At 43.7% G+C, this 25,865-nt stretch overlaps 1 protein-coding gene across 11 annotated transcripts in view; it reads right to left on the reverse strand.

Moving 5' to 3' along the window:
* NAV1 (neuron navigator 1) overlaps window positions 1–25,865 on the reverse strand; it is a 1,017,084-nt gene that overhangs the window by 76,188 nt on the left and 915,031 nt on the right. For 4 of the 11 annotated variants that reach the window (XM_086923140.1, XM_086923145.1, XM_086923141.1 and 1 more), the window contains 9 exons: window positions 18,578–18,630; window positions 17,068–17,091; window positions 16,892–16,969; window positions 14,943–14,963; window positions 11,517–11,600; window positions 9,785–9,896; window positions 6,742–6,863; window positions 2,952–3,136; window positions 1,722–1,884 (listed from right to left, as the gene is read on the reverse strand). In XM_086923140.1, the coding sequence (XP_086779266.1) occupies window positions 1,722–1,884; window positions 2,952–3,136; window positions 6,742–6,863; window positions 9,785–9,896; window positions 11,517–11,600; window positions 14,943–14,963; window positions 16,892–16,969; window positions 17,068–17,091; window positions 18,578–18,630 (842 nt within the window). The remainder of the gene's footprint in view (window positions 1–1,721; window positions 1,885–2,951; window positions 3,137–6,741; window positions 6,864–9,784; window positions 9,897–11,516; window positions 11,601–14,942; window positions 14,964–16,891; window positions 16,970–17,067; window positions 17,092–18,577; window positions 18,631–25,865) is intronic. The other 7 variants (XM_086923144.1, XM_086923146.1, XM_086923151.1 and 4 more) reach the window with 3 other exon arrangements.

Below are 25,865 nucleotides of genomic sequence, written 5' to 3' on the forward strand. Positions count from 1 at the left end.
ATCCTACGCTGACAACACCCAGCTTATCTTCTCACTCACGAAGAATCCCAAAGATACCAGACTCTGCTTCCAGGAAGGAATGCAGAACGTGCCAGCATGGATGAAAGACAGCTGCTTGAAGCTAAACTCAGAGAAGACAGAGGTCATCATCCTCGGACCCTGCACCTCCGCCTGGGACAACAACTGGTGGCCCTCCACCCTCGGAAACCCTCCCACCCCTACAGACCACCCTAGGAACATCAGCACCATCCTGGACTCCTCCCTCTCCATGAACCGCCAGATCAACGCCGTCGCTTCTACTAGTTTCAACTGCCTTCGCATCCTCTAAAAGACCTTCAAATGGATCCCCCCCAACTGCAGAAGGACCGTCACCCACGCACTCATAACCAGCAGACTGGACTACGATAACGCCCTTTACACCGGAATCAACAGAACTCTTCTACACAAACTCCAAACCATCCAGAACACCGCAGCCAGACTCGTCCTCGGGACACCACGTCACGAACACATGACCAAACACCTACGAGCCCTCCACTGGCTCCCCGTCGAGAAGAGGGTCACCTTCAAACTCCTCACCCACGCCTACAAATCCCTCAACAACATCGGACCCAAATGCCTCAACAAGAGAGTATCCTTCCATGTACCCAAGAGGAACCCCTGCTCCGCCGACCTCGCAGAGGTTCCCAGCATCCGCAGAAACAGAACTGGTGGGAGAGCTTTCTCCTAAATCGCAGCCAAGACCTGGAATGAGCTCCCCATGAACATCAGACGCTCCCTGAACCTGCACACTTTCAGCAAGGACCTTAAGACCTGGCTCTTCAACGGATCCAGAGCCACTCCACCTCTCCCCCCCCACACCCCCCAGCGCCTTGAGACCCTCACGGGTTCATTTAAACTGATTGTATCTGGTAGGTCATATTATCTCTTGTAACATCACCAGTTGTCTCGAATGCTGCAGCTGATGACCAAAGCCCATACATTTGCCTTTGGCACTGTTTATCCACTTTTTCTATTTGTAGACTTCATAACTGTGCATCATTAAGTTCTGTTTTTGGTAATGAACCATCTTAAATTTCTGAAACACTCCCCCGAAATGGGACTAAAATGTGTTCTCTTTTCAGGCAAATGTAATTTGTTGGTGAATTCTTCATATAAAATGAATGCAAAAGCCATCCTGTTCTGCGGTTAGGTGTGGGTAATTCCTTTCCTTCCTCAATTTGTTTAATTGGTGTGTATTTTAATATTTGTAACAGTGACCGGTATACCAGCAATGTTTCTGCTTGATGGTCCACCTGAATGTGAGGTTATGCACTACACGAGCACCAAGAAACCCATGTTTGGGAATTTGCATTATTCAAGTACTTAACTTGACCCAACCTGTATTATGCATACTAAGTTTTAGGTAAAGATCACAGGATTAGCCCAATATCAATTAGAGGATCTGCAAAGAGAATCAGTTTCACGTTGCCAAATCCCTCTCACCTAACCTACCAACTGGAAACATTTTGCAGAAGCAAAACTTAAAATATAATGGCCCTGGTTGGATTTAAAAGTTATTTTAGGTCTTGTCTCAATTATGATTTATTTCCCCATCTCGCATTTTGGTGAACCCGAAGGGATTACTGCTAAATCTCTCAACATTCTAATCCTTCCTTTCTTAAACAGCATTTTCAACGTCCCAGACCAGACACACACAAATGTCAGCCTAGACCTCTGCCTACCTGCATGTTGTGCATTGTCTCCCGCAACTGGTCTAGCTGATGGGCAGAATTCAGTGCTTCAAGGCGGATATCAGTCAGCTTCATCTCCTTCTCCCACAACTCTGAGCGCAGCTCAGACACCACCTTCTTTTCCGGTTCTTCTCCATCATTGCCCTCAAAGATCCTGCATAGGCAAATAAGGAAATTTACCGATTTGTTCGATAAGACATATGGGGCTTTGCCAGGGAAAATAAAGACATTTGCTACAAGTTTGGCGACATTGCTAAGCTTTCATACTTCAAACATGTATCTTCTACACCACCAAATAATATGATTCTTCTCCTTCTGTGGAGCACTTTCAGATATTTTATGCATTTATCATAATTCGTTAATCATTTTCATTGCTTTCCCTAATACAGTGCATGTGCATCTGCCCTTCAGTGCCTTCCAAACCAGCTCAATAAGTATCAAATTCCCCAGTCTTACTGTTGGGTTTACATAAATACATGGAAATAATCACAGATTAAAACAATCATTAGAAAATAGAAACTGTATTCAACATTTATAAGTACATAAAACCAAAATGCCCTTTAAAATTATACAAGTTGTGAATGTACTTCATTTCCAACCTTCAGAAATACACCTAGCTGGGAAAAGATTTGCAACAATGCATTTGGATTCCAGGATATGCCTATGCAGTAATATCTAAACAGAGCATCACAAACATGTACACTGCCCACTATCACTGGGAATTTCATTGAGCATCATTTCTTACATATTCCCTACACTGGTTACCAAACCAATGCCAGTTATTCTATATATCAGATCTAATGTGTGGATTGTACAACCTTGCAACTGCAGAGAAAAATGTGGCCAATAGATTCAGTTTTGATCTTAGATAGCGGACATACCTTTTTCTCAGTTAAAACTTCTTGTTAAGATCCAACTTTACCCAACAGAGTCAAAACAACAATCTTAAATACCATGAAGGATTTGTTCCAAGAGGGTTTTTCAGATAAGGATTTGCAAGCTTAAATTTATAATTGCCAAAATACAAATTATATCATATTAAGAGACAAAACGTGTATACCTTCTCCCTTAGTAGATTTGTTAACTTAGCAACAGAAAATCATCTGAAAAAAACCTATGTCAACACACCTGAACTGATGATAGAGGACCAAAGTGACTTCAACATCACATGAAGAAATAAAACATGATTTAAGGAACACCACTGGAGAAATATCTACTTACACAGAAGAGGAGGTGGATGACTTGATGGATGGTGAGGTAGTGCCAGGCTCTGATGTGCCATGCTGCATTTTAGGGGAAGAGGGAGCAGAGGAATCCGGCGTGGCAATCTCTTCAATATCAGAGTATGAGGAAGCGGACTTAGGACCTTTCTTGATGCTGAAGGCTTTGTTGAAGGAACTTCTTAACTACATGGGCGACACAATAATAAATTGAATTTTACACAAGATGTCTAGAAGTACATGCAGATCTACATGTACACTACATGAACACTTCCTGACACAGGCACCAAATGCAAGCATTTTTCTGTATATATTCAGTTAAACCAGGCACCTCTTTCAGTTTCAAAAAAGGAAAGCAAGTTCAAGGCTGACATTCCATGCTGCAGGAAAAACTTATTGTGCTCTGATTTAATGCACATGGTTTTCCAACAGCAATAAGTTGTGACGATGCACGACAGAAAGGTGAACTGAAACAGTTGTGTGCCATAATTAAGGGACTTCAATGCACTTGCAGATCACTCAGATTGCAACAATTTGAAGCCTCTGCCCACAGAAGAGTGTCTTCTGTAAGGATAGAGGAGAACTCCTCCAGCCCTTTAAGATAGTATAGTTTGGATGGCACAGCTATTTAGCCCTATATCACACAAGCAAGGCTAGTCCTCCATTCTAAATAGGTTGATAAGCTTCACATGGCATAAAGTACTTGTTGAGAAAGAGACTCGAGTTCATGCAACTGGGACCAGCAAATCACAGGGACAAATGGGCCCAACAGTGTGTTTGGGGTCATGTGCCTCGATGTCCTATAGTCCGTTCTACAATGGCTCTGCAAACTAGGCAAAGAACAACCCTTTCCTCATTTGACTGAGTAGCAGAGGCAAGAAGTCACAGGCTTCCTAGTGAGGTTGAGCTCAGGCCTCAACAGTCAAACAACATGCACAATAACTTTAATGTGTAGCCCAGTGCTTAGCCTTTTGAAAAAGAAAGTCGGTTTAATCACACAGCAGTACTCAATAATACACAATTTAATTTCAAATCAATTGCGATGAAGATTCCCTTATGGGCACTACCTCCTGTCTCTTCACTCCATGCCCACGGCCCAGCTGACCCTGGTTAGGATTGTCTCAGAGCAAGCTTTGGGAGTAGCATGAATAAGGCACAAATGCAGATGAAATTTTCCCGCAGGCAAAATGGACAATCAGTTCATTGTTTACTCCTATTGTTACCACCATTGTTGTAGAAGGTAAAAGCATCCTGTAGTCCTCGCTCTCACCTTTGTGTGGCCACAGTGGTTCGGTATGGTTGTGTACAGGGGCCCTTGATAGTCACGTGTGGTTCCAGCACTGGCAGCAAGGGAGCTAGGGAGCAGCTTGTATCTTCAGCAGACATGGCCTCTCTGGGCTTGTCAAATGTTGTTTGGTGGGCTTGAGTCCTGCTGTGTGTGCACCATCAGCAGTTGCAGCCTGCTTTTGTACCAAAGTGGCAGACAGCAAGGCAGCTGCAGTCCAACTCAGGCCAACGCACACAGGCAGATTCAGCCCACTGGGCCAATAGACATAACAAAAGAATATGCAGCCCACACCAGGGCTGATACACATGGCAGACCGCTGGAGCCCCAACCTTGGCCCACCAAAATGGGAAGTTAGGTGCAGTCCACCTTGGTCCTACACACTCATAGCAGGCACTTGCAGCAATGATCAGGGCCAATATACATGGCAGCCTTTCACGGTTCTTGCCAGGAACCATGAAGATAGGTCAGAAACCCCTATACAGCACAGGTCACTCCTGTCTTTGCACTCTCAGGTAGTCTAGTATGGGTGTTTCAAAGTCAAGGAAAATGCTGGGCTTCTCCTCCTAGAAGCCTCTCTTCCGACAGGGTCAGGCAGACGCCTCTCTTATCTCTGCACTTCTAGGTACGAGGCAGACCCTCAACTCTTCCAGCAAACTTCAACTGATGTCCCTTCCCCTCTAGGACGCTTGAGGTGAGGCTGACAGAAGTCCTGGTCACACAGCAAACTCTTTGAATACTGTGCCAAGCACCCCCTTCCTTGGTCATGAAGTTCCTGATACTGGATCAAAGGGGTGTGATTTGGATTCCAATCATATACACAATTTCTAGATGGGGATGTGGATCCATTGTCTCGGACTTCGGATCCAGTTTGGGGTGGTTCTCTTTCAGGTGTCTCTCTGAGGCTTCTCTCCAGAGCATACTTTGTATAAAGTGATGCTTCTCAAAAGAGCTAGCACTGAGAGGGTCTCCAAACTGGAACATCCACAAAACGGGCACAATGAAGCGTGAGGTTTCTGCCGCTGGCTCTCATCAGACTCTTTGAAGCACTAATCGGGGGCTGGGAATGGGCAGGCTTGAGCTAAAAAAACTCCCTCACCCTAAACAGAAGCTGCAGTCCAACCTGGCACCCTTAAAATTCACTATGTAGCAGTGCTGGGGAAGAACAAATCAGCAGTTCCTCGTTAATAAAGACATCCCAGACCCCATGCTCCTCACGTCAGTGTCTGGATGTCGACCCTCCAGTCACAGCATTGCAGACAATACACTTCCACTGGCTGGGGACACTGTCCTCATCCTCTACCATGTGCCATGCTGGACCAAGAGCACCCAAAATGGATTCCACTGGTTTCAGTACTGTGCCTCAAACACACAGTCCTACTAAGACATGTACTACACTCATACTATACATGCACTCGACATACACATGGGATGGGAGAGTAAGGTTCTGATTTTCACATTATATCAGAACTTCAAGAGTGGTTAGTAGCCTGTGCTCAATAATCCTCTGTCCACCATGACCCGCCAGGTCACCGGACAGGTCATGGACCTTGCATGGTCAAGGACAGACCTCAGTCTGAACACGTTTAAATAGCATGACACCAGGGTCAAAATGAAACTTAGGATACCAGATGCACATGTGGCTGTGCCCTCAGGGCAGTGGTTCATGCACATAAACCATGGAGGGGACTTTCTTGTACCAACAGTTTCACTCACTTATGTTGATTGTTTGCATAGTGCACAATCTACATGGATAAGTATGATGGATTGGGACTAATTAGTGGAAGCCAGGACTTTTGAATCAAAGTAAAAGTCAGAAGTCTATTAAACTTAGGTAAAAAATGAGACACTGATTTTACATTGCTGTAGCTAAATGCACGATACCTTTCTTGTGGAGAGAGTCACACGCATTTTCAATTTCTTCCAGGACTCAGACCTTGGCCTTGTCCCACCTTCGAAAGTCTATTTACTATGTAATAATACACTGTAGTTCTACAATCATTCTCTTGGTAAAAAACATTCCGATTTCCAATCTGAGCAGGCATTTCTCTTTTTAATGCAATGTTGGATACCTGAATGGGGACGTGAGCTGGCTTGAACTTGCAAACCTACATCATAATAAGTCTTTAAGCAAACACTTAATACAGCTTGAAACTGTACTCTATTTTGCAATAATGTCATTCTTTTACTAAACGTTGTACCACACTCCGTGCATCTCAGCAGGTACGCCGATACTGGTACTGTCATGCAACCACGTTCTGAAAATGCCCCTTTTTGTTTATGCATTTAAAAATCATGCACCCCCCCCCCCCCCCCCCGCCCCCACCACGCTGGCACTTAAACATGCTCATCTCCTAATTCCATACGTTTGCCCACCTTTGAAGAGAGTGAAGCATTGGCATTTTGCAGAACTTTCTGAAAGATTACCAGTCCATTTGTCAATTTTGAAGAGGTTTAAAGAAAAACTTGAGATGTTTAGGGAGGATGTATCATCAGTCACACTCACCCAGCTCTTCTTTTTCTTCTTCTTGGCATCAGACTCTTTACTGCTGCCCACACTTGAGTGGCTAGTAATGCTGTTAAGGCTAGAGATGCTGTCTGAGGAATTCTGCCTCCGAATGCGAAGTTCTGAAAATGGTTAAGGTGAAAAAAAGAAATCTGAAGAACTAACCCAATCTACAGTTCTCCAGAACTCAAAGAAGCACCATGAACACTGTGATGGGAAAATGCAATCTAAGGTGATTTATGCGTAGGAGCAAGCTGTCTGGGACACAACAAAGAGTTCATAAACACATTCTGAGACATCCTCACCACCTCATCTATCAAGCATTAAAACAACTTGCTCCCACATCAACCTCATCCTTCACCTCAGTAAACACCCTACAAAGCCAGATCTTGGACCTTGTCTTTTCTATATTACTTCTCAACTGGACTGATTTCCTTGCTATCACTAGCCCTCTGCACAGCGTCCAACCAAAATATTGAAGTCTACTCAAATGAGAACAACGTTTCTTCAGATGCTTCAACTGCTTTTCAATAGGCTACTTAAAGCTCATTCTCATCACTGTTCCTGCCATAGCCATGAATGGTGATTCTGGATTATTTCAACACATTTCTGTTAAATCATGGGAACACCTATGCTCCAACTAAAGCGTGCTTATGCGAGCCAAAACCATTAACACCCTTGTTCTCCAAAGATCCGCCTGACAACAAATGCTCCATCTTCAGACAGGAAGAAAATAGAGCTGCAACAACCTCATGCTACTAAATTCACTCTGCTAGACAGACATCATAGACAGCTCGATACATCCGCCAAAGTCAAGCACTATACCATCATCAATGCAGCCTTCAATAGAAGCAGAAAAGTTGTCAAAACGGTCAAGCACTGCATTAATCCCCTGCTTAATTCTCCTGTGCAACACTCCAGAGACAATTGCAATGCCATCAATCACTTCTTTAATTAAAAAATGCAGATCTACCAGCATTTTGGGAACACTATGTATTTCTCCTCTGACATTCACTGCATCTGAATCTAGAATAAATGTCATAATACAAACCCTATTGCCCCAAATCAACACCTATGAAGGTGATGTATTATCCTAATCCTTCATCAAAGTAGTCTTTGGTGAAGTTAGACTTTGTTGAAGTGATCTCATCCCTACTGACCACTGTCAATGACTCCCTCACTCAGGCATCATCTCTGAAGCTTTCAACACAGCCCAGATCCTCCCACTGCAGAAGAAACCCATACTTCATTGGCAAGATATTTTGAAACAGCAGTTTACACCAACCAGCTTCTTCCGGACCATCAATCTGGCTTCAAATCACATTGCAGCACAAATACAGGTACCTTGCAAATCAGATAGGATGCTCTCCTGGCACAGTAACAACAAGGACAACCGCCTCCTGGTATTATTAGACATTTTAAATACCTCACCACCATCAACCACCACACCCTCATCCACAGGCCGACGCCTGGAACAGGATTCACAGGAAACCACTCTTCACTGGTTTTCCTTCTATCTATCACTGGTTCATTCACATGGGCACCTCTAGGTCCCAGATATTTCCTTGTCACTTGAGGAGTTCCCCATGTTTCCAATTTGACTCCTGTCATCTGCAATATCTACATGGAGCATTCTGGTGGTCTACTAACAGATAACTGTTTCATTAAGTCATTGGTGAATTTTGACACTGTATTTTAAGGGCTTCAGACATAAATCGACTAAAATGCTGCTTGCATTTCACCCAGACATGGATGTCCAGCACCCACCTGAAATCTAATCTGACCAAAAGAGAATCCTGCTGTTCAACAACATGAAAATGGATGGATTTGACCACCAACTTTCACCCAGCACGGATCTCACACTCACGGAACACATCATCAAGAAAACTTCGATGGCCTGGTATCCATCCGCTCTCTCTACAAAAGAAACGGAAAGCATTTATCCCAGAAAGTGACTTCATAACTGCCACACAAGCTCTCGCAGTTTCACTTCTGGAGGGTGGTAATGGCTTGTTCCATGAACCGTCCGACTCCATACTGCCCCCCAAGACATCCTACATTCAGCAGCACCCCTTATTAAAACATGACCACATTCCTCCCACCCCTGACTATCTTCAAAAACAGCCATCATGACCAGCACCTCTGGCTGACAACTTGACAGTCTCTGGGGGTTCTCGACTTCTGCAGCCAGGACACCCCCAGGCATCACGCCTTCTCCATATAAGTATCCTGCATTTGAAACAATATCTCTGTATGCATCAGCACTGACTCAACCCTTATCCGATTTAGAAATAACTTAAGACACACCTCTTTAACGAACATCACATCATGACGCAGTAGCAATATATTTTCACTCTTCGAAACCAGCTATTCCTCTAACCACACATGGAGTGTGCCTTTGCCTTGGGCTTTGTTTAGCACTCTCCTGTTTTTCAGCTGTGTTTGTACTACATAAATTAAACATACATGCAAATGACAGTTCATGCAATATTTCTTGCTCTCCACGGTCTGTATGGTGCATTAGCTAATAATACAATTGTGACGTTGCACATCTTTCCACCCATTATGTTTTTGCGATTGCCAGGCTACATATAAGTAACATGAATGCAAGCATGGGCCACCTTAACAGCCAGAGTGCTGAACCTCTGAGAGCATCCAGAAGGGGAAGGTAAAGACCACCTTAATTTTCCAAGACTTTTTCCCAGAACATGCGCACTTGTGGGCTATTGAAAATGGCATTTATATTCAAGTAAGATCTTAGGGAACTTCCAAAGTCATAACTAATAATAAACACACATGCATGGAATTAACCTTTTAATGTGCTGTCATGGACCATAATTCTCAGAGAATGACAGCTGACCACTCAGTCACATGTGTTGACTTAGATGAGGAATGTGGAGAAAATGAGAAATGGGCCTCCTGGTCACACCTCAGAAATTGCTATTAGTGTACAGTACTCCCCACTCACAAGCCACCTGTACGACTGACCCTGAAATGACGAAAAGAGAAGCAGAGTATGAGAAACAGACAGACATTGACGCACCTCTTGGATTGAGATCTGGAGGGTTTAAAGCTCCTTGGATGACCTCCTGGGCCTCGGTGTTTTTCGTTTTAAGAAATTCAATGGTCTCCCGCAGCTCCACCAGCTCAGAGTCCTGAGAACACAAATATTAAATAAACAAGCTTTTTTTTATGAAGCTAGACTTTATGTAATAACACATCAGTGTAAGTGCTTTAACACCCGCCTGCCATCTTACCATGAAGAGGATATTATTTAATGCCAGTTCAAATCAAACTACACCTTGTAAATTCTTCAACTCCCAAGAATCAGGTTCCCAGACCTAACAGCTCTCATACTATAAGACTTTAAAAGGGTACCTCAATGTTAGATTTATGTCCCAGTGAACCTCCAAAAAGGTCCCGTAAACCAGCAATGTTCCCAACCTGACTAAAAGGAGATTGAATTGAATCGCAATAGAACTGCTGCAACATGGCACTGCTATACCATGAACACAAGCTGACATGCTCCAAAATGACAACAGTAGTGTTAGTAGCAGTATCCAAACTGGACATGGGTATCAAGTATTTCAGCATTGACTTTTTGTACCACCACTACCTCCAAAGAATTAAACAGCCTCCTTGCACAGGACAAAACAAGCATTCATTATTCTGCTGTACCGCTAGGACTGTAGAGTGGTCTTCACAATCAAGAGGAAAAGTAAAAATAATTAACATTAGACCACTAAAACTACTAAAACACAAAATAGTGAGAGCTTTAGGGTCTGTCGAGGGACATGTGTTGAAATGTCTCTCGAAGCTGTCGCTGTTTTGCGTTAATCTGTTGATTAAACTGCCGCCTGAGTAATATCAGCGATTATAAGGAAGGTGTGAGGGCTAAGTGGCAACAATGCAACCGTGTAGGATACGACCGCCTGTTTATTTGCAGCAGTTCATGCTATTCCCATTCCCATCCTGGAAACACTAAAAATAGATTTTGGAGTATGTGCATTTTCGAGGGTGAGGAATAGGTAGAATACCTCCCCATATTTCATGTAGGTGTAATGGGGAAATATGCTTCCTTTGTACCGTAAAAGCAATAAAATAATATGTAGTAAGCCACATAAAGGCATTAAATATGCATAAGGACTACTTTTTACAGGAGTAACCAGAGAAAATGAATACTCTGGGAAACCGTGGACTTGCACAGATTTTCAGGACTCTTACCAGCGACTTATTTGACAACTAAAGTTACAAGTGTATATCTACAGGGATTAGATTTTTTTTATTTTTCCCAAAATGTTGTGAATCAACTACTTCATTAATTAAAAGTAACTCTTACATTTGATGAACAGTAAATGTATTTGAAACAGACTTACTACTATTGTACAAACTAGGGCAAGTTGAGAAAAATCGCAAAGTGTGTTGAAATAATTCAGTTTATTTATTTGGTACTTCTAGTATCGTGCTTAGCTCTTTTTTAGACTATTTATATTCCGAGTCTTTCAAAGCAAAAGAAAATCATAACTCCCAAATGTAATACAGTTTAGATCAGTCTATGACGGTTTATAGTAAACTGGTGTATTTTCATCACACTTGGAGAATCCTTAAGTTCCTGGCCAAAAAGTAGGTTTTTGACAAAATATTAATTCTGAAAATAACTCATCGCACATGCTAAAAACTGAAGATTCGCAAGGGAATGTGATCTTGAAATGATATGGACGCAATACCATCCTCCACATAATACACCTGCCCACTACCACCCCTTGAGCACTGACCTTCTCCTCTGCGGTGTCTGCAAGCTGCCGGAGCCGGGATGTCATATTCACGAGGGACTGCTCGAAGGCTGCAACCAAGTTTGCCTAAAAAAAGTGGAAAAAGACATTCGATATACCCTCTAAGGTACAAATGTACACTAACCAAACAACTGCTTTTGGGTGCAATAATTTGGCACTTACACAACTAACCAATATTTTGATGTCCAGATTAACAAGGCAATGTTACATTGTACACATTAACGACTCAGTAACCCTGTGTTGACAAAAACCAGCCTTCTGAAGCAATTACATTGTATTCCCATTAATTATGCAAGAACTCACTGTTTATTGAGTAGTAACAAGAGGGTGTGATTTAATCAGGCAAACACTGGGAGGTGCTCATGTGTTTGGTAGTATTACAACTAAACACATTACGTAGGACAAACACCCCTACTTATCAATGAGGCAGTTATATGTTGCATTCATTAAACTGGTAGAGTTTTGGGTTCTTATCTTCTCTCTTGCACCTTTGGGTAAATGCTCCAGCCGACATAACTTGAAGCCCTTTCACATAAAGAAGCCACCTCTTTGTAAGTACCTGCCCAGTTCCTGGGTCAAAGGAGCTTAGTGTGCATCACCACGCAGGCGTTACAATGGCATGTGCATTTTCAAAAGCCTCAACAGACGAGGAGAAGTTCTGTATCTATGCTTATTTACAGCCTTCTGCATTTCCCTTCTGGCATGTGCAGACCTACAAGTTGCACTAACACCGCCACTGATATCCTGTCTGTATGTTGTCAAGCTATTCAGGCGTGCCACAGTGTTACCCCATGTATATAACACAGAGGATCAGGCAAGAGAAGAAGCTACTGTGAGAAAGTGCCCTCTTTCTTGCATGGTATGCCCCCCACTTTTTGCTGAATTGCTGATGTGCTTTGACAGAGTGTGCCCTGGGCTTCTGCCAATCAGGTACCCGGGTCTGTGTTCCTTCCCTAAAAATGCATTGAAGCCTAAACCCAATTGGCATCTCTGGCCACCTGTCAGCCCCTGGTAAATGGTACCATAGCATTCCCTTGGAACTGTGACCAGAGAAGGCCCCTAAGGGCTGCAGCACTTATTGTGCCACCCTTAAAGGGCCTGTTCCCTGACACACACACACTGCCTTTGCGGGCTGAGTGTCTTGGTGCATAACAAAACAGAGTAGACATGGCACACATCCCTGTGTGCCATGCCCACAAACCACTGCCCTGACATACATCAGTAACCCCTCTAAGCTGAGTGCCCTATGCCAGTGGTGAGGGTACAAGTGCCTGAGCCCTGTATCCCTACAGTGCCCACGTCATTAAGAGTATATGGTGCTGGGAGTTTATCATTACGAACTCCACAGCACCATGATGGCTACACTGAAGACTGAGAAGTTTGGTATCAAACCTATCAGCACATTAAGCCGGCACTGATGCAAGTGTGGAATTTAATGTAAAATGCACCATTAAGGGCATCTTAGAGATGCCCCTGAAACTCGACCAACTTCCAGTGACCAGACATGTTTCTGGACCCCTGGTTCAGGAGCCTGCTGCTCTCAGGGGCAGGATGGGCAGGGTTCACGAAGGAGAATCTTCAAAAGCATGCTGCCTTTGTGAGCCTCTCCATACCATTTGCTACTTTCAACAACTGGTCCCCACTGGTTCCACCCCCGACTTTGGTCGAGAGAACCGGTGGAAAAAACAAGTTAAGAAGAGAGGTGTACCTACCTCTGCTAACTGCACCCAGGTGGGGGAGGTGAGGTGAAGCACAACCTTGAGTCTCTGCCATCTTGAGGATGGGGGGCCCCAGCCAACTAGGGACAGGCTTCTGTCCCCCTCCAAATGGAGAGTGGCAAAATAGGAGGGGTACCAACCCCAGGGAAGGGACCCATTGGTCCCGGACCGTTACCTACCTGTACACCCCTAAAATTTGTTTTATGGGGCACTCTGAACCTTCCTTCCTAAGATCCAGCAACAACGAGAAAAGAAGAGAAGAAGGACGAGAAGCCGTTCAGGGCTAACAAGAGGACAACGCCCACTGACTTGGCCCCAGCCCTACAGGCATGTCTCCCTTCAAACCTGCTCCTGCGAAACCCCGGCGTGTCCAGCAGCCAGCAACCCCACAAACCCTGGAGGACCTGCCTGCCTTCACTTTCAAGACTGTTTCTCCCTTGAATACCCGACGTGTTTAAACAGCAAATTCTGGTGTCAGCCAGAATCCGCAATTCAGCCCTCTCTCCAACCGCCGAACCCGGCCCGAGCTTGAGTGGAAAAACACTGGCGATCTTGACCCGAGATACGGCAACCCATGACCTGCCTCAAGCCTCCAGATGATGCCTGCAGCCTCAATCCAGAGGACCCCACCTACCGTGGCGACCAGAGCGGGTAAGAAAATCCTAAGTCTCAAAGCACCCCTGCACCCGACGCCCCACGGCCTTTTGTGCCCAACCCAGCAGTGCCTAATCAACCTTCTACATCACAACTTACCTCTCGAAGTGATGGGCGCTCCTGGAAGATCCTCGACCCTGCAGTGTTTCTTTGTCCCAGAGAATCTCCACTGAAATCAACAGTCCATCCGACCTCAAACCAGCCCCCTGCACCCGGCCGCCCGAATGCTACTTTGGTCCCCAACTTGCCCTGAGCTAAACGCTAGGAGCTTTGCTCCCACAACCCGTGGCCTGCTTGCCAGCCACCACAAACCGGAGTCCCCCTATCCTCTATTGGATAACATTGGGCCTCAACACTCTGCACCAGGCCGCCCTAGTGCCGCTGAGGGTGCAACAATAGTGCATCACTGACTTTGGGAACCCCGGAGTCTAACCCCAGAACCCTGACTCCAAAGACCGAATACTTACCTCAAAACTTTCCCTCATCGGATAACATTGATACTTTTTCTCCCCAAAAAATTTGAAGTGTCGACTTTTGAAAACTAAGAATATTCTTTAAAAAAATCGCACAAATAACCTAAACGAATTTTCTCAACTGTTTGCAGGAAAGGTCCCAGTGCTGTATCTAGGTACCCAGCACAGAGTATGAAAAGTAACGTAGAGGTAACTTACCTGTGAATTGAATTTCCTTCCATAGGATAACATTGGTGGTTCTTTGTGAAAAAGTTTGTGTCAACTTTTGAAATACAAGAATATTCTTTAAAAATCATACATCTAACTAAAACGCATTTTCTCAACTGTGCTCAGGAAATGCCCCAGTGCTGAATCTAGGATCCAGCACTGTGTTAGTAAAAGTAATCCGAAAAGTAATTTAATTGCATTTTACTGAAAAAGCCTACTGATTCCTATGTACTAAGTCTACTATGTTTGTGCATTGTATGGCAACCCCTGTAAACTCGAATTGGTACAAAGTCCTACTGTATTTCAAAAGTATTCAACAACAGCATTTCATATCTGAAAAGTAATTTAATGCTCACCTGTGCCACGCTTGCTTGATTCTAAAAATAAACAACAGTATATATTTTTTTACACAACAACAATTGTCCTAGAGTACAGTTCTTAAGTGTGTGAATTAATTTGCTGACTGAGTGGGTACATCAAATGCTTAACACTGTCCTCTGATACTGTTGTACTGCTCGACCAAGCTACCACTTTGGAGAGTAAGGATCTATCTAACTTTAACCTCTGCCAAACCTCAGGAGACCCTTGTAATCTATCCACACTGTACCTCACTTTGGTGCAGTATATATAGACTGATCAACAGAACCTGCTTATGCCTCTGGATAAACATGAGCATACCCACAACCTACCTTTGGTTAAACTACTTATGTACTAGCTCATCAATGCTGTACACAATGGGTACTCCAATCCCTTGTTTAAGATTCTCAAATTCTCACTCTGTGAATAAGCCAGACGCTAACGAAGCAACAGCTGACGAAGAGCACTGTAATAAGTACACTGGGGTATTGTGGACGCGTACACAAACCCTGGGAAGGTGGCTGCTAGTATGCTATGTGGGGGCAACCACCGGATACATGATTGCATTTACAGTGTGGCGATGATTGACCCCTAGCCCTGAAGAAATTGCTGGAAAGTATTAAAAGGAAATGAAACCTGTTGGCTTCTCATAAACTGATGGAGCACAACAGTAGGTCTGGTTTTTAATGCTAGCAAACACACAGCAGTGGTTAAAATTGGAAATAGTGCCAGTGACTTTTTAGTTCGTTTTTACATTGTAGGAGCAAGAAAAACTTTCTTCCATTGCTCTTATAGTAGGGGTCAGGGTTGATAGGCACACAAATACATTTCAGGTGCTTATTTTGCAGTTTTTCACACTTTAATTTTAATTTAGTTTTGCACATCTTTTCACATATATTTTTTGTGGTGTGAAGGCTGCCAAAGATGATAATCAGAGCACAATGATGAGACCCCATCAGTAGCTCCCTTGGTGGTGGTTCCGTGAGGTGCCTCCACATCCTTCACACATTTTATTGTTGGACATGATGTGAACATTTTGGGGGTGGGAAACACACAATTCAACTTCCAGATGAGATGCACACATTTGAGAATTTTAAGCAAGGGATAGGAATACCCAGTGTGTACAGCATTGATGAGCTAGTACATAAGTAGCTTAACCAAGAATAGGTTGTGGGTATGCTCATGATGTTTATTCCGAGGCATTAGCAGGTTCTGTTGATGAGTTTTTTGAGTGAAGGGCGACCTGCGTTATTTCCCTCTGTAGCTCCTTTTGTGAAGGGCAGACTATATAGAGCCAGTTTCTTACAGCTACTGCATCTGGATGGATTACATTGTAGGCCCAGGTTATAAACTTCTAGCATCTAGACACCATAAATGTGTTTGGGGCCAAGTATCGACCTCAGATGGAAGTATCGCCTTCTGTTGTTTGTAAATATCATATCTTAATTGTACCCCTTTAACTATATGCAAATAAAGACACATTTTAGAAGAGACATCTGTGACTTTGCTTCCAGTTAATTGTGCTGTTTACGGTTTCATTCTGCGTCACTTCCTTAAATAAGCATTTACTTCTCAGTTTCAGTACTCCTGCAGGGTACGCTGTGCCAAAAGGAAGTAAGATGGTTATTCAGCTGGCATGCGCCAGTACTTGTTTCCGTGGCACACTAGCTGTGAACTTGGCTCAAATTGCACACATTCTATGGTAAAATAGGCACGATCAAGCGAGTCGTAAGCTATTCAATAGCGAGGCGGATCAGAGAGCTTTTCAGTCATGGGCCTAGATGGACCATGATATTGAAATAGGACTATATCTGTGCTGCCCCTTCTCATGCTCAAGAATGGCCAAAACCCAGTACTGTGACACACACTTGTGCACAGACACCCAAACATGTACAGCACTCGCTATGGGGTGCACAAAGCCACACCGACTTCAGAATGAAGGACTTACGTTTGCCGACAGCTGCGTGGTCAGTGTGGCTACCTTCTCCTGAGAGTTCTCCAGTTCTCGACGCAGTTTACGGATTTGCTATGGAGTAAACAAGACAAGAGTGAACAAACCATTTCTCATGCCAGCTTTCCCATGGACAAGTGTGCACAAGGAACTCATGAAATAAGTTACACTACCTCAGACTGCATCCTCTCCTCCGCCTGAGAGAAAGCAACATGCAAAGAGAAGAAAGAGAAAAGGAAAGCTTAAAGATGGACTTAGACCAGTGGTGTACTTGGTGCAAATGATTCAAGAGCAGGTATTGGCACTGTGGCCAGGAGCAAAAAAGACTGCGTGTATCCATTAATGGAAGCTGGAGTCAGTAGCCTCTATACCCACCTGCATGCATTCATGCTCACACAGTCTATTTATTTCTATTCTTCTTACTTTCTTTTTCCTTCTAGCTCCCTCCCTTTTCTCACTCTTTTTGGTAGGATTACTGAGCAGGCCTGAAAAACTGGGCCCATCACCACCAAAGATGTTTACCAATCCAGAAAAACAATTGCTGTTAGAAGTGGCCAACATTCTTCAGCGTTACTAGGCCTCCGCTATGTACCTGAAGCAGCACGAGGGAAGGTCTGTAGTGACAGCACTGGAGGAGGATTATGTTTGTTAGTACAATGTTGTGATCCACGGAGGTGCATGCCACTAGGTGAAAGACAGAGTTTTCAGGGTCCTAAGGCATGCAAGAAGCAGGTTCCCGGTGCCCATTGTTGGGAAACCAAAACTTCTGTAATATTGGTGGCTACTCCTCCAATAGGATAGAAGCAGTCCCAAGCTATATGCCGAGGGAAGCTGGTGTGTGCGCCCCTGCACCCAAATCTTTCCTCCCATTGAGCAGGGTACAAGCAGTATAGCTTCCGCTTTCTCTACCAGGCAGTAACTGCAGTACTACCAAACACAGATGTAAGCGTACATCCCACCACAGGAATGGACAGATGTTTAGAATCCACAGCAGTTTTACACAGACGGATCCTTTGTCAGATCTTGGGTGTCCCTAATCTAGCTAACTGGGGGCCCTTGTAGGTGTCCTGACAGAAAGAAGCACTCTCTGGGTATGAAAAGTACTACCATAGTGAAGCTAGGTGTGGTAAACCCACCAATATGGCGACAGGGTGCAAAACAGAGGGTGCTAGTGTACGTAAGTTAGAGTGAACGACAGGAGCTCTGAAAGGACCCACAGCAGGCTGCTCAACCGGTTCATATAACACAGCTAACAGACCCCCCCCCCCCCCCCCCCCCCAAGAGAATCAGCTAAACATAAATAGGTTTGGAAGACTGAGAACACAAAAAGGAAAAGACACAAAAAATGAAGGATAGGCAGGCAATTTATACCCCTTCTAATAAAAAAGGGATGAGCACTTTAAACCCCCACGTGCTTCATGGATCACGGGTGCTCTGTGACTACTCAAATGATTCCCTTTTAGAAAAGAGCCACTTCTATCACACATCATACACTGGAGGAGTAGCTTGTGAGAATGGAAGATCTGTCATGACTGCTCTGAGAAATGAAAACTCAGACCAAGATGTCAGCAGGACTAATGTCCATACTTAGGTTGCACAGGCGACCCTGTCTGCAAGCACACACTTGTGAACTGGATTTCACTTCCCGTCTGGGCAACCCACAACATAAAACATGGAACCTACCGAAGAGTATGTGGACGAAGCACTCGATGCCAGCGACAGGACCGATCCATGCACTGAGGAAACAAAGGCTCATGTTACTCGTCAAGATTTTGCATTCATAGCTGCGCTTGTCCTCATTAATATAATGGGATATATTATCTTTATTAAACATATCCCAACATAAAAAATCACACCACATTGTCAGAATTAAAGTGGCCCAGAAACAGGTTTCACATTTAGACCCAAAACAATTCCTGTGTAAAAAGAATGATTTGGTAAAAGCTGGGATACTGAACATCAATGCATTTTGTTGCATATGTTCGGTCTTCATATATTGTAATGACTGTGCGGAAGATGATAATCTATCATATATGGCACGTATGGTAAAGCAGCTCTCACTGGGTCTACTTGGAAACACGTTTGGAAATGTACTCGTTGCCTAAAAACATATTTAGGATGAAGATCCCTTCAGTCACTCACTCAGGGTGTCCTCTTGGTACTTGGCAGTGCACTAGAAAAAAGTAGTCTTGACTTCAGTATATAACAGTGTCCAGTGTATTGTCATCTGCTCTCTTTCAGTGATTCTGCACCTCTGTCGGCTAGATTGAATGAGGTATCCAGATTGCAAAATTATGACCCGGAAATTATGTGTGCAATTGGTCATGCATCAGAGTGATTAGTCACCAAGTGATGGAATTCACTATCTTACCTGATACACATGCAAGACCCTCACAATCCCCATCTGCTTCTGATCATAAAAAAGTGCTACTACTACTAGAAAGCGGTCAGATGCAGTCTCTAGATTGATGAATGATGGAATCATCAAACAAAATATCATCACTTCCCTCTGTGTCAGCGATTGGGACATCTGGTTCAAGAGAATTTTCCTCAGGAAGAACGATTTCCTCTCCTGTGTAGGAACATCCACCATTTTCAAGTGTCTGTAATGGTTCTTGTAGGAAAATGCCCATTTTTAGGTCTCGACTAGACAGCACACGATTGTGCTGCCTAAAAGATGTCCTTTAGAAATTGGTCAGCTTTTTTCAAGCACTAGTGTTTGTGCTGGCATCCACATTGCGGGAGCGAGCAGCGGCGCGCGGGCCATCTGTTTTCAATTAGCGTCGCCACGCGCACCTCTCCTCGCTCCCGCAAACATGAGTGCTTGAAAAGAGCTTTCCCTCACCCACCCTACCTCATCTCCCTCCTGCAGTGTTTTCACCCGCTCCCCTGGCAACTCTGGCATTTTTCCCCTTATTGCCTTCCCGAGCAATTTTGGCACCTATTCTATTGAGAACTGTAACTGCTTCCCGCTTAACGCAGTAGACAACTCACGTAGCAAAGCTACTGATCAGTTATTAAACCTTCTGTGGCATCGCACTCTAGTGTTCAAGCACCACGTCACTTCCAGTGGTGTTGGAGGAACCGGAGTAACGTGTACACGGACAAGACTTGCAAGGCGTGCTATTACAACGTTGGTGCCGGCTCTCACTCTCAACAATAAAGGAGGATAGAACTAATCCCTGGCTCTGGTGGTTCATTACGGGGATAAGTCGGATCTTACAACTGGCGACAAATCTGACGACCCTCCGCGTGCAGCCTGCAACACGCAGAGAGTCTGTAACCAACACCTCGCAAGTTCTTCCAGTGACACAGCACCGATCACCACCACTGAGGTCAGTTAGAGAGGGAGAGAAGCGGCTGATCTTACACCTTCGTGTTTTAATGAACTCAGTAGCTGTGTAAAAGTTACAATAAATAAAGAAAGTTAGATGTCGACATTGTAGCAATAAACACTCTCAGAAGCTAATCTGCAGGAATGCATGCCTTAAATGACGTTCCAAAATTACCAGTCATTACTGTCAGGTTTTGATTGATTGTGTCTTCTAGGGGCCTACCTGCGTTTTTAAGACAGCCAGACTGTGTCGAACAGAAGGTTATAGTTTCTTACATTGGCAATGCACTAAATCACCCGAAAAAATGCCAATTGCACAAAAACAAAAGTGTGCGTATTTTACAAAAGGCCCCTACCCACCAAACAAACCAGGAAAGAGACAGACCGCATTCTACTACCCAGACCCATGCCAGCCGTGTGATGCGTGACTCACGTGGCCGCATGCAAAACAGCAGAGAAGACGCGTGAGGACACGTTAGTCAGCGAATCCCCCGTGCACAACCCGCAATGCATGCAGCGTGGCCTAATGGCATCAAGGACACAGCGTCACTAGAACTCCCAGTGAAACACACACATACAAAGGAAACACGTTGCTTTGTTGTTTGAAAGCCATCCTCCTCGTTCACACAAGAGCCATTAACTAAAACTTAAGGCACCCTCGAAGCAGAAAGGAATTTGAAAGTCAAAATATATATTTTTTTATACGCGCACATCTCCACATGACAACAGTCTCTATAGCGGAGCACACATGCCTAACAGCTAGACAAGGAATTGTGTAAAACAGGAACACAGTTGATAAAACACTCGCGATCTGAGCAATGGTCATGTACACCATAATGCAGTCCCAACACATTCACAGTGCCAACAGAAGACATAACAAGCATTGGCATAGCCAATAGGTCTCGCCTTTGGGACCTTATAAGTGTTTAGTTATCCAGCACAATATCCTTGGTGCAACAACATCAACTGTTGCATGGCTAAACACATATAAGGTCCTAAAGGCGAGACCTATTGTCTATGCCAATGCTTGTCTTATATGGTCACGCCCACTTTTAGCCTGGTAATCAATGCAATTTTGACTGGAAGTGCACTAGGTTCCTGCTAACCAAGACCCCAGTGACAGATCTCTTTCACAGAAATGTACACGTTTCCCCAATCAGTAATACCTTTAGCACTTCCTGCAAGTCCCTAGTAAATGGTACCTCTAGTACAGAGGGCAAGGAGGCAAAAGAGGGCCCTTAAGAGCTGCAGCAAGAATTGCGCCACCCAAAGGGATCCCTCACCACACATACCGATTGTCACTGCAGGCTGCGTGTCTTGGTGCAGAAAGAAATGAAAACATGGCATGGCGCACATCCCCGAGTGCCATGCCCACAGACACTGCATTCAGTATAGGTAATTCACCCCTACAGCATGCCTTACAGTCCTAAAACAGAAGACCAGGAGGGCAAAATTAATTTTCCCACATCGGTCGAGGTCCTCCTCCCAACCTCCCTCACTGGGCCTCACTGCTCTTACTTGCATGAGCTGAAGCTGCTCAGGAGGTTAGGAACAAAGCCTGCCCCAATCTGAAGTGAGACAACAGTGCCAGTGTGGTTTCCCGACCCTGCAGAGACAATGACAACCTTGGAATTGCCCTTTGTGGACTTAATGATGCCACCGGCAACCTCTGTGTGCAAGCCCCGTCGTCGACAGTGAGTGTCTCCGGTGACAAACACACAACGCCTCGAAGAACCTCTGCACCAATCACCCCTGGCCCATCGAGAAGAGGAACAAAGGTGTTCCCAAGTCCCTGAGCATCATAAGGCCTGAGCTTCCTTATTGATTCAGCCCAACTGTCCTCTCAGGCCAAACCTGCAGACTCTTTTCATGAAGATCGATCCACAGGCTAACATTGGGAACCCAACGCTTTAGTGCACTACTGCATACGGTCGCTCTAGTACCGCTGGAGGTCACCTGCTGGTGCTGCCTTGGACCTTGCCCTGTACTCACCTTAAGTCCCATAGATTTGTTTTGTAAGTCACTGCAAAGAACTTGTATGATGTATTTGTTTTTCCTACAATGGGATAGCATTGCCATCTATGAAAATTGCAGTTTCCCTTTTTAAAACAAGTATTTCTATCTCGAAACTTACTTAACCGATTATATTGATTCTGGTGCCTACATATATATAAAGATGCATGTTATTTTTATAAATTGGTGTGGATCTCCTTTTTGAGTCATGCGTACCATTTTATTGACAATGTGAGTATTTGCAAATATCTAACACTCCCCTCTGATAAGCCTAAGGCTGCTCGACCAAACTACCCCCTAGAAGAGCACCTTGGGATTGATCGAGAAAGCCCCTGTCCACTCATGATCTCTTTGCATGCTACAACTCTTTGATATATCAAATATAGAGCCCACCTCCTACAGTTCTTTTGAAGTTTTTAAATTTTTTATCAGCATAGGTGCTGGACGGGATTACCAAAGCATCTCAGGTGGTGCACTAGTTGCACTGTAGTTGGTTTCCATGAAAGTATTGTCTGCAGATCACTTTTGATTGCCAGTGCTCAATTAGAGCCCGTGCTAGGTCTAATTGTCTCACATTAGCAATTTTTTTACAGACAGTTATTCGAACAGACCATTGTAACCACATAGGTATGCTTCCACTCTTACATCAGATAACCGGTCTAAAACCAGCTATAATATAAACCTATTGATGCGGTCACAACATGGTCCACACGGACTCTGATAATATTGTTAGCACTATTTTGTCCCTTGTGCATGAACCCCTGCACTCATCCCAACGGTCCCTGTAATATGCTGCAATAGTAACTTGAATCAGCAATTCTCATATACTATTAATACGTCATACCCTTAGTTTCCAATCTCCTCTTCCAGCTTTTGTTCGCCCGAGAAGGTCTGGTTTTGATTGTAAGTTTAAGGAGCATAGTCTAGTTGTGATGACAATAGAGGCTTTTGCCTCAGGACAGCATTCCATCTGCAGCGCCCTTAGGCACTGGGCTACATGTATTTGAGGCCTTTGACTGCAGGTGTTAAAAAGCCAGGTTGGGAATCATTTTTTACCACTCGTTTCGTCTTTGCCGGATATTTGTTGCATCTACAGTTGAGTCAGTGTCTCCTCTTCCTCGTGTTCTGATCCAATGTTGCACTTCCCGGTTGCTCTAATTCCTTGAAATAAATTATTGTAATAAAAACGTCTCAAAACGTTTTCTTGAAAGTAGACTTTCTAAAGAAATAACTTCAATTCTTTAGTCCTTAACAGTTAACGAGAAACAGAGGGGCGCACACGTTTTGTGTAAATAGCTTTTCATAAAAATGAAATGCTGTGTATTTTGTTTTGGACAGAGTTTGTTGGGTAAGAGGACATACAACTGGGTGGTGGATGATGGGGGAGGAAGAGTTATATTTTATAGGCTTGTTTGAGGAGAGTGCCACTGGGTGTGGCACATCAGAGGGTGCAGGTGGCGATTCACTGTACCCCCGTTTAATTTTGTATTGCTGGAAGTCCCCTGTAGTGCTGCATAGGAAGGGGAGGCTAAAGGGTAGTCGCATGGGTAAGGGTAGGTGGAAACTTCCTTTGCCTACCTGAATTGTTCTGGGAATTTTCTTAAGAAAGGCTGCTGCAGTCATGCGACGCAAAGGGGAGAGGAGTGAAATATTACTGACGGCACATATAGGCTACAAAGAATTAAGAAAAGCTTCTCCTTCAGTTGTTACAAACAAAATACTTCATTTAAAAATAACACTATAATGCTTTAATGGGTCATTTACGATTGACTACATTGGGAAGTGATACATTCAAATAACAATTCTACAGATGAGCCATTATGGATACACAGTAAGCAACACTTCGTAGCACCTAGAAAAGATTATTTTAAGTTCTGTAGAAAAGATTGATGACTGTTCAGTTCCATAAGGAGATTCAGCCCCCACTGTATCTCATACACTTGGTTTATTCAAGTCTGAACTTCTGTCTTAGATTAATAATTATCGCCTTTCATTGCCTCGGTTTGCAATATTTCGGGACAAAATAGCCTCATTGAGGGCCCTACAGGGTGTGACAACATCGTTTAATAATAATCCTAGGCTCAAACATGCGCAACATGTACTGAGACACTTCTTCAAAAGTCAGTTTAACCTCTTTTCAGATCGATTTGTCAATTCATCAACAGTATTTATTTAGTAAACACAAAACCATAAACCATAATACTTTTGAAATTCAAAGCAAATTCCATAGCTCCAAATGTATAAATCAAAACTCCTGGTTCCAAAAAACCAAAGTACATGAATAACTCTTGTGATTCAAAGTCATCTGTATTGCCTTAAAACTTTTTGATACTTTTATCGTGCTCTCAGTGAAGAAGAGAAGAAGGGTATTTGGGTAAGATGGGGGTGATAAGGTAGGTGAGGGACTGGGTAAAGTTAGTGTGACAATAACACAATCACATTACAATCCAAGTAGACCTTTACAGTCTAAAATGATCCGTAGTTTCCTAAAACTCATCACACATAAGGACAGATTAATAAATTTCATTTGATCTTATGAAGCGAGAATATGATGTAGTCTACGTTTCGACCCCGTTGAATATAAGGGTTAGTCACCCCTCATTCTGGGGTCTTCATCAGGACATCAGGACACTGTAGTGTGGGAGCACTTCATAAAGTGGCCTCCTATTGACCGTCTGTGTGGGGCCTCCAAGCGCTCCTTTTGTATTCAGGCGGTCTCCTGGCTTAACAGGGTATCAATCTCCTGTTATCGTGGATAGTATCCAAAAATGCATTTCTGAAAACGGTGTTCTGAGTCTGCCGTTGCAGGTCGCTAGATTAGTCAACCCCCAGGAAATGAGTCTGATCGCCGCCTCCGTTGCTGCTAGAGTCAGGGGACTGACTCCCACACTACAATGTCCAGATGAAGACCCCAGATTGAGGCGTGACTAACCCTTACATCCAGTGGGGTCGAAACCTAGACTACATCATATTCTCGCATCATAGGATCAAATGAAATGGATTAATCTGTCCTATGTGTATTGAGTTTTAGGGAACTACGGATCATTTTAGACTGTAAAGGTCTACTTGGATTGTAACATGATTGTGTTATTGTCACACTACCTTTACCCAGTCCCTCACCTACCTTATCATCCCTATCTTACCCAAATACCCTTCTTCTCTTCTTCACTGAGAGCATGATAAAAATATCAAAAAGTTTTAAGGCGATACAGATGACTTTGAATCACAAGAGTTCTTCATGTACTTTGGTTTTTTGGAACCAGGAGTTTTGATTTATACATTTGGAGATATGGAATTTGCTTTGAATTTTAAAAGCATTATGGTTTATGATTTTGTGTTTACTAAATAAATACTGTTGATGAATTATGACAAATCGATTTGTGGTGAACTTTTGAAGTTTTGAATTTCTTAATTTTTGTAATGCTTTTCATTTGAGATAAATTGAATAAACCCTGACCCCTCTCTATGACCCAGGTCAGGTAGTTTTTAGGGTATACCCCGTTGATACCCAACACATAACCTCTTTTCAGAGCCAAAATATTTAGGACACTTCTTTTCATCAGAACCACATCAACGAAGTTCAAAAATGTATTTAATGTGTAAAATAATGCTTTCAGTGTTTCC

The sequence above is a fragment of the Lissotriton vulgaris genome, chromosome 5 (assembly GCF_964263255.1).
Source record: "Lissotriton vulgaris chromosome 5, aLisVul1.2, whole genome shotgun sequence".
In the NCBI taxonomy this organism is placed as follows: domain Eukaryota; kingdom Metazoa; phylum Chordata; class Amphibia; order Caudata; family Salamandridae; genus Lissotriton; species Lissotriton vulgaris.